We start from the raw sequence: 18393 nt of genomic DNA on the forward strand, positions 1-18393 counted from the left end.
CTCTCAAGCTTCTTCTGCTGCATGCCCCAGAGGCAGGGCAAAGGTTGTAACTGCAAAGGGTCCCCGATGCCTCCAGGGGCAAATGGGGGTAGTGGCCGCAATTGAATCACAAAGTGATGTGCTGATGGTGGGCAGCAGGAACCATGCAAAGTGCCCACCCACAGTCGTGGCATCTTCACATGGCCTCCATGGGAAACCACGTGGGACTGGCCACACTCCAGTGTCACAAGGCAGATTCCCTAATCCACTGATCCCAGAGGCTGGTGCCCTCTGCTCTCTGTGTTGCAGTCCATGCTCTCCTCAGCATAGAACTCTTAGAGAGTTTCTGTTAGAGTTACTGCCTCCAGCCAAGACCATCTTGGGAGGGTACAACCTTTCCAGTCAATGCAGCAGAGTGTCACGGGATCCCAGAGATTTTCTGGGAGCTCTGACCTTGAGAGCAGAAAACAGGACCCTTCTCAACTGACTCCTGGCTATATCACTTTAGGGGATGACTTCTCTGAAATATACCTGCTGTGTAGACTCCAAGCCTCTTACTCATTTAGACTGTGTCTTCAAGGTACAGGCTGTGCCAACTCTCTCTCTACCTCTCACCTCTACCCCCGCAGGGGGGAGAATTCCCCCCCCACACACATGTAGCTACATCTCTATTGCTTTTATTCTGTTTGGTAGAGGAGTGGGCAAGTGCCAGGTGCCTCTACTCCACCATCTTTCCCCCTCTTCTGCCAGGTTTTGGAAGGGGCTATTACCTGGCTGTATGTACAAAGAATGGAGTAAACCCATCAAATTCATAAATAAATGTTTATTATTCACCTTAGATTCTTAATAGCTGGTGCCTTAATTCTAGACAACATTAATTTGAATGTAATTATTGAATTGGAAGCAGCCGTTTTTGTAACCTTAAGTTTCCTTTGGGAGGGAAGGCAACACATGGCAGAGTAAAATGATAGAAATGGCCAGGATTGTTCAGCTAGGGAATGTCATACCAGATCTGGACCACCTATTTCTGTGCCTATTAGGGAAATAAAAGTAAATTTCCCATCTGTTTGTTTAAAACCACTTTAACTTTGGTCTTGCTGCTATTCACAGTCACCTTAATCCTGATATAACTAACATTTAACCCAGTAATTCTAAACAGAGGGGGACCCCAGAATAGTAGCCACAGCATCTCCTGAAACCTTCTTAAAAATACACGTTCATGGACTCTGCTGTCCACCAGGTAAGGTCTGGATATCTGCTTTCACAAGACCTTCTTGTGATTGTGGTATGTGCTAAAGATTCTGAAGAACTGTTCTCACCATTTCTTTCTCAGATGCAATCCCCACAAAAGAAGATCCCCACTGGAAAATTGGCTACTTTCTTTAGTAGACAGAGCTCAGAGATTTTCCTGGAAGTGAAAACTACCCTCGTGTTTGCTTTTCATAAGTGGAATAGAGGGAAAGAAAAAGACAAGAACACTTATCTCCCTAAAGCACTTGCTTAATGAATGGTTGATGAGTGTCCCTGGCTCCCTCCTGCTGACTTGTTGAAGAAAACAAATTCTGAAACTCCAAATCTGGCTCAAAGGTGACCCATCCATGATTCAATTCACATTCGGGCCATTCTGATTCTAGATGATTAGCTGATTTGGGTGTTAATCCACAGCACTTTCTTTTTTCACTACACAGTATCACGAGAATGTTCTGATCTGAGAGACAGTTGCACATTTAATGTCAAGAATTGCCTAGGAAACCTTCTTATCAAGAATTTGGAGGATGCTTCTTAGCCAGGGTCCTCATGAGCCAAACCAACTAGAATCAACCATATCAGAGGAATGAGCCAGACTAGGAATCTCTATCCACTTTCTCCAAGCACTCCAAGAGGTTGGAACAAGGCTACCCATCATAATGAAACTCCTGCTTCTCTTAATTTTTACTTTATTACACCTACATCTTTTGCTTGATAGGATTCTTATATAATTAGAATTTCATTCAACCATCTTTCCAAATAATTTGGTGAAGTGCTGGATCTGTCATGACAAACTCAAATCTTTATATGATCTCAGAGGTCTCTACCCCACCCAATGGCTAACTTTAGCAACAATTCTGATGCCAACTGTTCAGACTGTGTTAGTGGTCTTTTTAAGAGTCAGACATCTAGGCTCACATCTTCCTTCCTTCTTTCCATCCTTCTTTCCTTCCTTCTTTCCAACTGAGTCCACTTATCTACGGGCAATAAGAAGTGTTAGCAACTGCACATTTTCTTCCTTCTTCAGCCAGCAGGTAGTAATTCTATAATACAGTGCATTATAAAGGGGTTAAATTGAAACAGGGAAAGAGAACATGTGAATCTTTAAGCCTGACTCCAGATAGGACCACTAGTATAGTCTGAACAGCAGCATCAGGGGTGCTGCCGAAGTTGGCCACTGGGTGGAGTAGATGTAAAGATTTGAGTTTGTCATGATCGATCTAAAATTTCAAGTTACTTGGAGAGACTACTGATTGTGAAGTTCTAATTATGGCATAATCCCATTGAGCAAAAGATGTAGGCATAAGCAAGGAAAAATTAAGACAGGCAAGGGTTTCCTGATGTTTGGTAATCTTGTTGCAACCTCTTGTGAAAGGTTACCCACAGCATGAGGTTATCAACTTCCCATTCTACTTTGTAGTTTGACTATCTCTTAATTATGGCATTGGGCATTTCATTGCATGCGTTGAGTGGCCCACATATCGGGCATAAGGATTGTCCCTTGAAATTACATCTGGTTGTCCAGCTTCAGTTTAAGGGCTTCGGGAATCAGAGCAGTTCTTGTCCTTGGTTGGAGAGTCATAGCCAGATGTTGGAGGAAACTAGAAGAATTCAGGATCATGTCTGGTCTATAGATAAATTATAAAAACTTAAAAGCAATAAACAGGGCTACAATATAATAACAGGTATACTATAGTATCTTCTGAAATATAATTTTTCCTCTTTATATGCATCCCCACTTCTACTAAAAATAATCAGAGTAAGGCTAATTTGCATGCAAAGTAAGTTCAGTTTTATCAAACATGGCATGACTGTTTGTATAAGTACAACAAGAATAGCAATTGACCGCACAGACTTTCTGTAATTTTGCTGAAACTTTCACGAAGAATCTCAGATTGAACTTTTAAAACCTTACAAAGTCAAACCATAGCGAAATTCAGACTTCTTCAACATTACATATAGATTTGAATAAATTCATCTCTTCCTGGGATCCTCAAAAAATCTTGAGGTTCCTGGACCTACCAGAAAGTGACAGATTTACTCATTGTAAGGTTGGGAACACTTGGAGACAGGCATTTTATACACATTTTCAAATATGGTATTTTGTCCAAGCCTTGGTAATATAACCAATATTTCCGGTTGTAGCTTTTTAGAAAGAGAATGGAAACTTATTATTAACTATATTGCCATAGAACAAGAATATCTACAAGTAACTTTTTAAACTCTGGAGGGATCCGGTAGAGATAAAAAGTAAACATTTCAATTCTATTTACAAAAATAGACTGGACCAAATTGCTATAAGCTATCGAAAGCCTAAAATTAAGAAGTTTCATTAAATCTGGAAAACAAATCATTAAGATAAAGAACCAGCAAAATTTCAAATAAAAAGTCATAAAAACAAAACTGTTCATTTAATTCCATGTAATTCTCATTTTCCCTGATTTAGAAAAGCAGCTTCCTTGAAGCTGAAGCACTTTAGGATTATAGTTGCTTTCTAAAGCTCTCAGAAAAGCATTAGAATAACACAGTTAATTGTCTGTGAGCAGCAAGACTTAGAATGGCTATGATTAAAAACCTGATGAGAGTTCAGTATAATCAACTGATGGGAAATAACACTTCAACATAAAACCAGAATATGACTAATAACATTATATCAAGACATCTCAGATTTCTGGGTATTTCCTATAATTTCTAGAACACTAACATCAAAAATATATTCATCCAATACAACTTAAGATGTAGTATCATTTATTATTTGACAATGTTTCCCATAGAAAGTAACATAAAAAATAAGACTTATTAGTTTACTCTCACTCTTTTATTAGCACAAATTTTTAGTGACTTTTTTATATCAATAATTAAACTCAGGAGTGCTTAAACACTGAGCCACATCTCTAGCCCTTTTTATGTTTTATTTTGAGACAGGTTCTCGCTAAGTTACTCAGGGATTCATTAAGTTTCTGAGGCTGGCTTTGAACTCACAATCCTTCTGCCTCAGTCTCCTAAGTCAATGGGATTACAGGTGGGCACCACCATGCCCAGCCCTTTTGAGACATTTTAAGAACCTTCTGGAACCCTCCAAAGTAAGTTTTTTTTTTTAAAGAGAGAGAGAGGGTGGGGGAGAATTTTTTAATATTTCTTTTTTAGTTTTTGGCGGACACAACATCTTTGTTTGTATGTGGTGCTGAGGATCGAACCCAGGCAGCACGCATGCCAGGTGAGCATAGTACCGCTTGAGCCACATCCCCAGCCCCCAAAGTAAGTTTAAAGTCAAAAGAATTTGATTTTGGAAAGCCTGTCAAAATGTCACAATGTTTTAAAACATTTGATTAGTCAGAATCATGGTTGTTATGAAACAGGGTTGTAAGGCACAGGACTTGTTCTTTAGAAATTAAAGAGCTCATTTTTATGTTGACCCTGAGTCTCTCCCAGCTGAGGGAAAAGCCCGACAGGGAACTAACATGGGTTGGGTCATGTGATGTTCTCACAGTGTGCCTCATGATACAGAAATTTTCTTGAGGCTGGTGGGTGACCTAATGTCAAAATAACTCATTCTGTGTCCTGGCTTGTCCTTTCTCAGAAGTCTTATTTCTAGGTGGTCTGACATGTGCCCACCAGTCAAGTTGTGTCTTGACAGATTCCTTTGACCAACTTCCCCTACTTCAGCATGCAAGAAAGAGAAAAAAGAAAAGAAAAAGGACAAAAACCAAATCCCTGAGAATTCACAAAGCTGAAACTTAAATCTCATGCAGTAATCGCCACCTACTGCAACCACCTTCAGGTTACCTATAAAATGTTAAAAAGGTCACAAACCAACGCTTGTAGCCTAATTCATGCACTGCCACCGCACAAACATTGTAGTTTGGATCTGAAATGTCCTCCAAAAGCCTGAGTGTTAAAGGCAAGGCAGCCACATTGAGAGGTGAAATGATTGGATATTGGGGGCTCTGACTTCATCGGTGGATTAATACATTTGATGGATCAATAATTTTTTTTTAAAGAGAGAGAGAATTTTTTTAATATTTATTTTCTAGTTTTCAGCGGACACAACATCTTTGTTTGTATGTGGTGCTGAGGATCGAACCCGGGCCGCACGCAAGCCAGGCGAGCGCACTACTGCTTGAGCCACATCCCCAGCCCTGGTTTAATAATTTGAATGGACAACTGGTTGGTGTAACTGTAGGCAGCTGGGGCAGGATTGGAGGAAGTAGATCACTGGGAGCATGGCCTCGGGGACTCTATCCACTCTCTGCTTCCTAGCTGCCATAAGCTGACAACTTTCTTCCACCTTCTACTCTCCTTCTATTATCGAATTCTGCCTCACCTCAGATCCAGAGCAACAGCGTCAGCTCACCATGGACTGAGACCTCTGAAACCATGATCTAAAATAAACTTTTTCTCCTCTAAGTCGTTCTTTTCAGTTATTTCGGTCTTAGCAATGAAAAGCTGAGTAACCCACTAACCTTGGATTTGAAAACCAACAAAAGGATCAGTGGGTTTAATGCAAAAGAGTATAGAGTCTGAACTTAGGAGGAACTTAATTTACAACCCTAAGGGCTCTATGAGGCAAACGGGAAATCTCAAAAGAGGCTCCAGGATGCCTCACCTGTCTTCTTCAGGTTGTCACAGGGTTCATCACCAGCGTCCTTTGGATCCCTTCATAGGTTGCAAATAACCCTCAATAGACAAAATAACAACAAATTTCAAGACCAAATTGGCATCTGTGACTCTAGATTTGAGCAACACCTCATTCTTTAAAAAAAAAAAATTCAATGTCCCAATGAGTCAGGGAATGAGGCTTTTCAGGCAGAAAAGAGCTGTTAAGAGCAAAAACATCATAAAAAGGGGGGACTGGTCATTTCAAAGTTACTTTACTTTTAAGTCATGTAAGTCAGTTCCTATTACTATAGCAAAATACCAGAGATAATTAAAAAGAGAAAAGGTTTATTTTGGAATCAGAGTTTTGAAGGTTCCAGTCCATGATTGATTGGCTTCATTGCTTTGGGCTTCCGACAAAGCAGTGCATCATGGTGGGAGTGCATGGAGGAGCAAAACCAAACACTCCGAAAGGTCAGGCAATGGTGGCAAGCAGATTTAAAAAGGACGCTGAACGAGGCTTTATTGAGATTCTACTCTATCAGACTGACAGAATGTATAGGAAGAGGGTCTGAGGAGAAACCATGTGGGGGCTCCACCAAACTGGAATTTTATGGGGCTTAGGGCAGGAAGGGAGGGTTTAGGACAGGGAAAGAGGTTTATAGAGTCCCTTTTCTCACTGGAGTTGGTTGGGGGAGCTGGTTAAGATCCAAGATTGGGCTGGGGATGTGGCTCAAGTGGTAGCGCGCTCGCCTGGCATACGTGTGGCCCGGGTTCGATCCTCAGCACCACATTCAAAGATGTTGTGTCCGCCGAAAACTAAAAAATAAATATTAAAATTCTCCCTCTCTCTCTCTCTTTAAAAAAAAAAAAGATCCAGGGTTGGCCCGAGACAGGCGGTTCTGTTGATGCCTGATTGATGTTTCTTTCGCGTTCTGCTTGTTGCTTTGTTCCTAAGTCACCTTCATCAACCTACACACTCCATGGCCAGAGAGTAAAAGAAAAGGGTGATGTCCCACTATCTATTTTTAGAGCATGCTTCCAAATGACCCAAAGTCTCCCTTTAAGGCCCACCTGTCCAAAGTTCCACCACTTCTCAATTTCAGTGCCAACCTGGGGACCAAGTCTTTAACACATGGGCCTTTGGTGGAGATTTCAGATCCTATACTATAGTATAGGAGTAAAGCAAAGGGGACTTCCTAATGCCAGTTTAGGAAGTCTAGGCCCCTTTTGGTAGGCTATTATAAGTCTCTCTCTCTTTCTTTCTTTTTCTTTCTTTCCTTCCTTCCTTCCTTCCTTAACTGGCCTGTTTCAAAGTTGATGACATGACACCTAGCATGAGCAACTTCTCTATAATTTGGTCTGGTGCTCTGGGGCCTAATGCAGGAGACTAGTCTAAAACAAAACCTTACTGAAACCTCGTTTAACAGCTAGATTGAGGGGTTAAAAAATCCTTAGCACCTAGTTTCTCTCTACTATCCCTTGGCTCTACTTTCCTCTGTTGGCTCCATTCTCAGCAAGATTTTTCTATGTGGAAGCCAGAGCTCTGGTTCTGTAATCCTTGCAGTTGGCAAACCCAGTAATTCCAACACAGCACCAGGATTGACTCTCATTGGCCTGGCCTAGGTCAGGTGCTCATCCCTGAAGCCATCAGGTGACCATATTTATAAAATATGCTGTCAAAAGACTCCTAAAGCCCAAGAAGTAGAATCAAGAATCAATAAATGGGACTGTATCTAACTAAAAAAAGCTTCTTCACAGCAAAGAAAACAATCAAGAACATGAAGAGAGAGCTTACAAAATGGGAGAAAATTTTTGCCACCCTGTATCTCAGAGAGAGCATTAATCACCAGGATATATAAAGAACTCAAAAAACTTACCAAAAAAAAAAAAAACCCACATATAACCCAATCAATAAATGGGCAAAGGCACTGAACAGACACTTCACAGAAGAAGAAATTGAATGGTCAAAAAATGTATGAAAAAAAATGTTCAACATGTCTAGCAATTAGAGAAATGCAAATTAAAACTACACTAAGGGCGGCTGGGGTTGTGCCTCAGTGGTAGAGCACTTGCCTAGCATGTGTGAGGCACTGGGTTCGATTCTCAGCACCACATACATACATACATACATACATACATACATAAATGGCCAACAACAACTAATAAAATATTTAAAATAAAAACTACACTGAGATTTTATCTCACATCAGTCAGAATAGCAATTGTCAAGAATATAAAAAACAACAAATGTTGGTGAGGATTTGGGGAAATGCATTGCTGGTGAGACTGCAAATTGCTGCAACCACTCTGGGAAAGCAGTATGGAGATTCCTCAAAAACTAGGAATGGAACCACCATTTGACTCAGTGATTCCACTCCTCATTTTATACCCAAAGGACTTTAAATCAGCATACAGTGAGGCAGCCACATCAATGTTCACAGCAGCTCAATTCACAATAGCTAAGCCATGGAACCCACCTAGGTGCCCTTCAATAGATGGATAAAGAAAATGTGGAATATACACACAATGGCATATTAGTCAGCCACAAAAAAAAGAATGACTTTATGACTTTTGCTGGCAAATGGATGGATCTGGAGACTATCTCACTAAGTGAAATAAGTTAATCTCAACAACAACAACCAAAGGCTGAATGTTCTCTGTGATATGCAGATGCTAACATTCAACAAGGGGCAAGGGAGGAATAGAAGTTCAGGGGAGTAGATAAAGGGGAATGAAGGGAACGAAGGGGGATGGGCACAGGAAAGACAGTGGAATGAATCTGACATAATTTTCCTATGCTCATATATAAATACACCACAGTGAATCCCAACATCATGTACATCTACAAGAATGGGATACTAATTAGAATAAGTTATACTCCATGTATGTAAAATATGTCAAAATACACTCTACTGTCATGAATATCTAAAAAAGAACAAAGAAAAAAAATGTGCATGGAGGGAGGCAAAGACCAAGAAAAAAATACTGAGGAACATAAAGAGGGAATTATAGGGAAATATCACATTACAAGGTATAAGCAGACAGACAGACAGACACACACACACACACACACACAAACACACATAAACACACATAAACACACACACAAACACAGACACAGATCCAGGTATGGTCAGTGAACCATTAGAGAAGACACAGAAGCAGCTCAACAAACAGTTTATTGCACTTGCATATCCTATGGAGAGAGTCACTGTGTATCCAAAATGTTTCAGGAGGAGGAGCTCCAGATTTTGTGAGATGGCAGCAAAAGGAATGAGGAGAAAGCTCAGGCCTATTCTGGTTGGTGTTTCCATGAAAAGGTAAGTCAGGCTGAGCAAACAGCTTAGGACTGGCTAGTTAGAAGAGTCAGAACCACTCAACGTTGGGCCCTCTGCCTGGTCCTGGCCCTGTTAGGGAACAGACAGATGAGGAAGGTATGAATATAAAGTTAAGAGAATAATTCTATAAAATAGGCCCACTCTTCTAAAAAAATAATCCTATAAAATGGGCCCACATGCTTTCTTTTTTCCAGAAGCAATTTACTTGCAGCCCTGCCTGGCCTCAGTGGACATGATATGTGACATTCCTCAGCAAACTACCTGTTGTTCACTGCAGGAGAAATGCAGGCCCCAAAAATGTTGATAAGATGAACCCAAGTTACCCTGAAGGAGACTTTTGTTACCAGATCCTGAAACTCTGGGAGATACGGATAGTTCCTCCTAACCATAAAATCTATGCGAATGTGTGGTTAAGAATCCAATTAGAACCAGTCAGCATGGGTCAAGTTTGACTTAGAGTTGACCTGACAGTCTGATGTCACCCTACAGTCAGTCAAAAGTCAAGAGGTGAACCTGGGTGTGACTCTTTGGAAACTTCTTTGGGGACACCGTAGGGTTGCAGGTGGCAAGTGCAAAGTTCTGAGATGGGACACACTTGGGATCTTCTGCTTGGGGTGTTTGATGGATAGCAGAGCATTGGAGGAGGATGTCGGCAGAGGGTGCAATGGTTAGAACCAGAACATGCCAGGTCACATGGACCACAGGGAGGGCTTTTGAAACTTATTCTAAACTGAGTGGGAAGGTATTGGAGAATGAAGGGCAAAGGATGGTGGAGGCCCCCACATTGTACAACTATAAGGGTGTCATTTGCATAGACCACAGTGAAGGAGTCTCCCTGGAGCTGATCTCCTTGGCCACCCTGCAACCCCAACCCTCCCACCTATGGCAGACCTTGCTGATGGATCTCAGATTCTTCTCCTCCAGCATGGGCTCTCACCCCCTTATGACTCCAGCACCCCAGACACACCCTGCTGATTCCCCCAAGTAATCATGTAAGATGCTTTGTACCTTCCATCATTTTCCTGGCTCTTTGCTGAGATGCAGACCTCCAGGAGCTTGTCTAACAAAGATCTACTGACACATATTTGGAGCAGACCTGGTCAGTTCTTTATTGGGAAGGGGATGGAATCGGTGATCCGACAAATCTGTGATCCCAGAAAAATGTCAATCTGAAGTTTTAGCTCATTTTCTGTGATCTCGTAATTTCCCCGGAAAAAGCCAAGGGTGTGGCAACTATGCCAGCGCCAGCATATCTGGATGACCCGGACAGCATTGAGCACACGACAGTATCGCAGTCTGATGAGCCACATTCGAACACAGGCCTGCAGCTTGACACAGGCCCAGATTTGCCATGTATTCAACTCCAGCATCGTCCGCCGTCTCCTCTCCAACAGCTTGGCCAGTATCTTCCTCCACCAGCACTGAATGATCCAAACTCTCAGGGCAGCATGTAGCAACATGCGTCGTACCAGGGTGCCCCGCCACCAAGCCTGGATCTTTGTGGCTGCTAGTGTAGAGTCAGAAGGTTCCTTCATTTTGTGAGGGAGTGGGAGATACAAAGTAAAGAAATGACACTTAGGACATGTTCCCCAACAACCTCAAGCCAAGAATGTGCCAGGAAGGGCTTCTGATCCTCTGTCAATCAACAATCTCCTCTTCCTCTGAAATTAATGAGCACTGGACAGAGCAATACCTGGGCATAGAAATTCAAGCAAGTGTCCTCCTCTGCCTGCCTCTCTCTACCATGTCAGTTAATGCACATATACATTCATCTTGACCTCTGAGGCTCAAAGTAGCCATCTATAGTATGGGGGTTCCCCTGCCCTTTGTTACATCACCTGGTTTGCCTTGGTCCTGGAGCAAGAACCTTATGATCCACAGGATCCACTTGAGCCTGACCATCTACCTGGGCCTGTCACCTCCCCTTCATACCCTCTGACCTGCTGGGGAAGTGGCATTCTTTTCTTGCCCTTCCCTCTCTTCCCTGGTTTCACCTCAATCCACAACCTGTTCCTCTTTCTGCTAGTTCCTCATATTAAAAGTTTCCTTGCACTACACAGTTTGGGGTCTCTCTCATTTATTTCTCACTTTCATTTCTCTTGGTTACCACACATAGGTCTTCAGTTAACACAGACACAGACACACACACACACACGCACACATGTGCTCATGCACACACTCCCACACAACTCCAGGTTGTGTGGGGATTCCCTCTGGCCTTGCATTCCCCAAACACAGCCCTCAGAGCCCCACTTTTCAAGTTTGCATGGTCGGGTTCTCACACTCTTTGGGGTTTCTCCTCCCCCCACAACCAAGTCAGCTTGCCTCAGTCATTGGCCTTTCTCAGGTTGCTAACAACTGGAGAAGAAGACTCAATTCCTATTCATTCCAGCTTTGGATAATGGGGCAACTCTTTGTGTTGACCCGGACATTTGGGGTTTCTAATGTTTGTTCTGAATAATACATAAGAGTACCACCTTCCACTCCCAAATATATCCTGGGTGGATAAATTCCATGATCACCTTCTGCAATGAGCTTCAAAACGATAAACACCACTTCTGGGTGACATGGGTTAGAGATGTGGAAGGTCAGAAGTCACCTCAGTATTGAAGTCTATACCACCTACCTCTGGTGTTATTTCCTCTGCCTCTGCCTCTTCCTTTTTCTGTGGTGAGATCTGCTCAACATTTACAATTACGATTTCACAAGGGTTGCCATCCTTCTGTAAACAGTTAAAAGGGAGAGGTGTGGGCAGGCTGTTCTTTGCGTACAATAGGGTGTTGATTCTAACACATATTCAATTTCCTCATTATCCCAGTATCCCTAGACATAAGGCTAGTATCCTGATTAACTGTGGAAATCCACCTTCCCCTCCCTGCAACTTGGGTGAACTGGTTATATCTTACACAAAGTTTATTGCCCATGATTTGGAGATAGATAATTCAAATTCCCTCAGGTCTGTGATCCTCTAAATTGCCCATGGTTAGGGGCTAGATGGTTTCATCACACTCAGGTCTGCATTCCTTCTGCCACAGTGGAGGAGGGGAGAGAGCATTGATGTCATAAGAGCACCTATGATGCATGTACCAGGGGCTTCCAATAGTTGGGCCCTTTTTAGTGAAAGTGTCTATTCTTTCCTGCAGAGACACCTAAAATTTGGTTGCAAAGGCATGGCATGGAAATTTTGGTTCATTGACATAAATGTGTACAAAGTTATCATTGTGGTCTGGTTGGAAAAAATTGAGACAATTTAAATATACATCAATAAGGAATTCAAAACATGGATTTCATTTAAGTCATATAATGGAAACAAAAAAAATGAAGCAAAAGAGTTTGTGACAAAATAGTTAATGGGTGCTTTACAAGAGGAGATTCACAAATGGCTCAGAAGCACATGAAAAGATGCCCACCATTGTTAGTTATGAGATAACTGAAAGTGAAATCAAATGAGGTTCCCCTAGACATCCTAGAGAATAGGTAAAATAAGAAACACAGACAGCAATGATCTTGGTGGGGACCCAGAGCAGCAGCAATTCTTCCATCCTGCTGGTAGAAGGTATGGAACAGCAGAACCAATGTGCAAAATGGTTTGGTAGCTTCTAAAAAAGTTAAATATGTATTCCCTAAACTCTACAGTTCCATTCCCAAGTACTCACAGATAAAAAATGAAACCAGGTGTCTCATTTGACATAAAATAACAACTTTGCTTTGAGGAAATTAGAAAATAGTTTATTCTGAAGCTCCAAGTGGTGGCCCACACCTGTAATCCCAGAGGCTCAGGAGGCTGAGACAGGAGAATGGCAAGTTCAAAGCCAGCCTCAGCAACAGCAAGGCGCTAAGCAACTCAGTGAGACCCTGTCTATAAATAAAATACAAAGTAGGGCTAGGGATGTGGCTCAGGAACCCCTGAGTTCAATCCCTGGTACCAAAAAAAAAAGAAAAGAAAAGAAAAGAAAATGGTTTATTCTGAACCAAATATGAATGACCATGACCTGGGAACATAGATTCAAGTTATCCAACAACATGCGAACAACAAGCGAAACAAATCGAATTAAAGAACAGTATGATCCCTCTCTCTGTTTGTGTTCATGTGTTATAAAGCCAATAAAGTTATAAAAGTTTAGAATTTATAAACTTTTAAAAAGGGGAGCGTGAGGATTAGGAAGAAACACAGAATAAAAATTGAGCTCGGATTATCTTTGATGAGGACAGTGGAATTGGGGATGGGGGTCAGGCTCCACTCCCTCACTGTGGCTAAATACCTTATGTCTGGCCTAGCTTCAGAGTGATCATTTTTTCAGCCTCCTGGGAGATCAGGATACATGCAGGCCAGAAAACCCCAAGGCCTCATCCCAGTCTCAAATATCTTTGTTCTGCTCCTTTCTTTGCCCTTGATGGCCCCAAGGTCACACTCAGGATTTCAGTGAGTCATGGAGGCCAGTATAGAAGTAGGGCTTCATCTCTGCCTACTGCTGGCCCCTGAAGCCCCACCTGGTGCAGCAAGGTCATTCTGAGCACAAGGGCCTAGGGGATAACCTAAAGCCCTGGTCTCCTCAGAGCAACTGCCCCAAGGGTCACTGAGAAGCACATGTGGAATGTGCAGGTGAGAATGTGCAAGGCTGGTGTGGGGCTGTAGGGGGAGTGTGGGGAATGGCAGAGGCCTTCAGGCTCGGAGTGTCAGTGTGTAGCAGTGGGATGATGGTCGTTAAGGTGGAGGACAGGGGAAGTGTTGGGAGGCACACCTAGGACAGGGAAGATGCTGGAAGCATCTGTTGGATGATGCAACCCCAAATGCCAGGCTTGCAGTTCAGGATTTCTTTCTTCCTTTGGATCATGGCCCAGTGATTTTTTAATATACTGTTTCTTTTCGATACCTTCAAATAGAAAAAAACTTTAAACATGTTGACCAGCTTTTCCCATTATCTTTAGCAAAAGGATTCATCCCAATCTTCGTCATGTCATTATCATAAGTAGGAGTGTCTCCGTGCTGGATCTTTAACCCATTGCTTTATTGTCAACTCCCTTTTCCCTTTGTTAACAAAGCACAGGTGTGTCTGCTTGCAGCCAAGAAAATCTCTATCGTAATAAACAACTACTAAAACCATTTTTCTCATCAATGGAACTATAGTTATTTGGAGTAGCATATGCCAAGATTAGGCAGCAGGAGAAAAAATAATAGATGACCTTCATTAGTCCATTTTGCCACTAGGGATGTCAAGGGACTCTCACTGCTCAATGAGATGTCAACAGAAGACACTGAGCCATCTTTTGGGAAAACTCGGCTTCCTGGGGCCAGGATGACCTTCTTGCCCTTAACCTTCTTATTTCCTGAAATGTACCCAAGATAGGAGGCACTCTGGTAGCCATTTTGAGACTGTGAGAACAACAGTCCAATCACAAGCATGGGAAAGTTTGGACACTAAGATCATATCAAGGATAAAATTAATTTTCTCATTTTTTTTGAGCCACCATTGTGTTGGTATCTATCATAATAACCAAAATATAATTTCTGATATTAAAATTATGTATTTGATTTTATTTTTACAATATACTTCAATGTTGATATTTTGTATTATGATTTCCTGTTAAATTCTGGAGCAAATCATTGTCTCTCATCTCATCCTGAATCAGGTAAGAACCTTACTCCACTTCCTTTTCCTCCACTCACTCCTATAACAGTCTCACATATTGTTAACATCTTTATTACAGTAAATTTATGTAAATTTACAGTAAATTTACATAAATTTGCTGTAAATTTTGTATTATGACTTCCTGTTAAATTCTGTAAATTTATGAATTTACAGTAAAATCTTGCTTAGACTAAAGAATACATTTTTATGACCTCTCTGCTCAGTATGTGCTATGAAATTCTCGAATTTGATTCCCATTGCAATATTAAGAGTTAGGTTGGGGGGGGGGGCGCTGAGGTTTTGGCTCAGGGGTGGGAGCACTTGCCTCACATGTGTGAGGTACTGAGTTTGATTCTTTGCACCACATATAAATAAATGAATAAAATAAAGGTCCATCAACAACTAAAAAGAATATTTTTTTTAAAAAAAGAAATATTCTTTATAAATGACCCAGCTTGGAGTATTTTCTTATAGCAGCATGAATGGACTAAATCATGTCTTCCTTTTGTGTCATTTCCTTCTGAGGTTTTCACCGTTATTTACTGAGCCAGTATATATTTCCGGGAACTATTAGAAAACTTTTCAGGTTTTTACAGATAAGAAATGTGTTCTAGTCAGTTTTTTTGTCACTGTGACCAAAAGGCTTGACAAGTGATTATATAAGGATTCTGGCTGTGGAAATGTACCAGGGAGCGTTCCTCTGATGAGCAAACTCAGGAGGATTAACAGGCGCCCTGTTTTCCACACTTGGACTATTCTGCAGTTTCTCCCTGGAACTAATCAGATGACTAATACATGCTCAATGCCTAGCTGTTATGGTAGTGTCCTTCATGAGGAGGCTCTGTACTAGAGTCTTATCAGCCTCAATCTTGATCTCAGAAACTCAGCTTCTGAGAATAAAGGAACTCTCTTAGTCAACATCAATGTGTCACTGCACCTAAACCTGCTTCTATAACAGTAACTTTATACAATGAGCAATATTTCCTAATGATGTCAATGACCTAATGTAACCTATGGATATAAATAAAGCTGACAGCTCAGCCAGCAGCCCCTTTTACTTTGCCCCTGCACCTTGCTTGCTTCTCTCTCTTTTTGTTTTTCTTTACACAATTAGAGGAGGAGAAGTTCATTTAGGGGTTCAGAGTTTCAGAGTTCTCAGTCCATAGATGGTTGGCTCCATTCCTTGGGGCATGAAGTGAGGTAGGACATCTTGGCAGAAGAGTGTGGTGGAGGAAGGCAGCTCAGGAAATGGCACCAGAAAGCACAGAGAGCTGCCCTCAACAAGAACAAAATGTATGCCCCAAGGGCATGCCTCCAGGACCCACCTCCTCCAACCACACCCTACCTACCTACAACTACCACCCAGTTAATCCCTATCAGGGAATTAATCCACTGATTAGGTTAAGGCTCTCATAACCCAATCATTTCACCTCTAAACTATTTTTACATTGTCTCGTATATGAACTTTTGGGGGACACTTCATATTTAAACCATAAAAAATGGTTCTTCATTTGCCCTTCTACTTGGATAACATTTGAGGGTGTTAATAATTATGTGCTAAAAATCATATTTCTTTGGAAAGTTAAGGTGTTTCTCCTCTCTCTCTTTGCAACTCTTGTTGCTACTGAGAACATGGGTGTCAATCTGACTTATTCCTGGATGGGAAACTGTTGCTTTTATTTCCTCTTTAAATATTTCATTATTTCATCTTTAGCAGTTGAGATTTTTGCCAGAACATGTTGAGTTCAACTGTTTTCAGTCATCTTGGTGTGGTCGGTCAAGCGTCCTTAAACTATGATTCTGAAGAATCTCATTCAGACTGTTTCATTGATGGTGGGAAATTCTCTCATTGATGCTTTGAGTATTTCTTCCCTCCATTCTCTATACTTTCTTTCTCAGGAGTGCATGTTTAAACAACACTGGAACCTCTGGATCTTCCATTTCTGGGGAGTGGGCTGTGAGGAATGGGATGTCAGTTGATGATCTTTTGGGGCCTTTTTGGATAAGGGTATCATGTGGCATCCAGAGCTGCCATGCCTCTCAAGACCAGCCATAGATCTCCTGGAGACAGGTAGTCTCTTGCCAACTGGATGATTACATATAAGTTTTCTTGAGTTTGGAGTGAAAGTGTTAGTGCATGTTTTACTGATTTGGCTGAGTATTTTCTTCTACAGATAGTATCTCTCTTTTTTAAAAATAAAAAATGTATTTCTTCTTTTCTTTCCTTTTTCTTCGCTTTCCTGAACAATCAATCTAAAAGCTATTAGGTTGGGCAGCACAGTATAGGTGTACACTGAGAGTAGGGGGAACTCACCACGGTAGAGACATCAAGAATGATGAGCAACAAAGTGGAGTCTGAGCTGCTGCGGTGACTTGAGTCCTGACCAGACAAGCATTTAGAAAGTTTCTTCCACTTTTTGACCGAGTATTGTTCGAAAGGAATGCAGCCAAAACAGTAACCAAAGGAGGCATTATGCCTCCAGAAAAACCTCAAGGAAAAGTATTGCAAGCAACAGTAGTAACTGTGGGATCAGCCTCTAAAGGAAAGGGTAGAGAGATTCAGCCAGTTAGCAAGAAGGTTGGAGATAAAGTTCTTCCCCCAGAGTATGGAGACACCAAAGCAGTTCTAGAAGACAGGGATTATTTCTTATTTAGAGATGGTGACATTCTTGGAAAGTATATAGGCTGAAACAAATCACGGTTGAAATGGCATCCTATGAAGCTGCCCTTTCCACTGAAGTGGTGAAATCTTTCATCATGTAAATAATTTCCATGTGTCTTTTATAATAAACTGATGATAATCTAATAACATCCACTATCTCAAAAATTTAGTTTCCCTGTACTTGTGTAAACATTTCCAAATAAAATATGTAAATGGGAGGGGGGAAGAATGTGAGCAAGGCATTGGCCTAGGAGAAGTGCCCATCAAGGAAACCTGGTAAAAGGAGGGTGGGTTCACACAAGGGTCCAAGTTCATATCAGTATTGCATATCATATCCAGTGGGATGAGGAGGGCATCCTTGGTTTGTAGAAAGTCAGAACTTTAGCACTATGAGGAAGATAACCTTACAGAGGGGGTTCCTGAATTTCTCTGTCAGCTCAGGTTGATGAAAGGAGCATCTAAACAGATCTACAGAGCAATAAAGGAACTAAGAACCATCAGCTGTGAGGAGTGTAGCTGTGTAGGGGCTGCCTGGTACAGTGTTGGACCCTGGGGGAATAAGAAAGGCATCCGTGTGGGTGATGGACAGCAGCAGCAATGGAAGTTTGGTCACAAAAGGGGAAGAGTGATCAAATCAGAAAATTAATTTTGAATAATTGGGAGCCATGACTCTCACTGTCAGAAATAAGAGTTAGAAATAAATAAGGATTCCATGATAGCTAAAGAGTGATGCTCAGCACCCACCTCCTCCTCAACAAATAAGAATCTAAACTGGCAAATAGCTGCATTTCAAGATGAGTGGCTGAGGGAGAGCACTGGAACTCAGCAAGGGAAACTCAGAAGATATGAAGACCTGGGATGACAGCTGAGAGAAGAACAAGGCACACTAGCAACCACAACCCCAGCTCCCTGGCTAGGTGTACTCCTCACATCCAGG

At 41.7% G+C, this 18393-nt stretch overlaps 2 protein-coding genes across 2 annotated transcripts; one reads left to right on the forward strand and one right to left on the reverse strand.

Moving 5' to 3' along the window:
* Window positions 1–10264: 10264 nt before the first annotated feature.
* LOC124084500 (IQ domain-containing protein F5-like) lies at window positions 10265–10699 on the reverse strand. The gene has a single exon (XM_046431805.1). The coding sequence runs from the start codon at window positions 10697–10699 to the stop codon at window positions 10265–10267; it is 435 nt and encodes a 144-aa protein (XP_046287761.1).
* A 1966-nt stretch (window positions 10700–12665) lies between these two features.
* On the forward strand, window positions 12666–17668 carry LOC131423724 (10 kDa heat shock protein, mitochondrial-like). Its single transcript, XM_058574932.1, has 2 exons — window positions 12666–12720; window positions 17173–17668. Exons 1-2 carry the CDS (start codon window positions 12666–12668, stop codon window positions 17481–17483), a joined length of 366 nt encoding a protein of 121 aa, XP_058430915.1. The 3' UTR covers window positions 17484–17668.
* Window positions 17669–18393: the final 725 nt, after the last annotated feature.

The sequence above is a fragment of the Marmota monax genome, unplaced genomic scaffold (assembly GCF_021218885.2).
Source record: "Marmota monax isolate L192 unplaced genomic scaffold, Marmota_monax_Labrador192_F-V1.1 WCK01_AAM20220418_F8-fsc00022, whole genome shotgun sequence".
NCBI lineage: Eukaryota > Metazoa > Chordata > Mammalia > Rodentia > Sciuridae > Marmota > Marmota monax.

Excerpts from the sequence above, each read along its gene's own strand:
- LOC124084500 (XM_046431805.1), bottom strand. The coding sequence starts at position 10,699 with ATGAAGGAACCTTCTGACTCTACACTAGCAGCCACAAAGATCCAGGCT.
- LOC131423724 (XM_058574932.1), top strand. The coding sequence starts at position 12,666 with ATGATCTTGGTGGGGACCCAGAGCAGCAGCAATTCTTCCATCCTGCTG. Across the intron at positions 12,721-17,172 it reads TTCCATCCTGCTGGTAGAAG|TCCTGACCAGACAAGCATTT; the intron begins GTATGGAACAGC and ends CGGTGACTTGAG.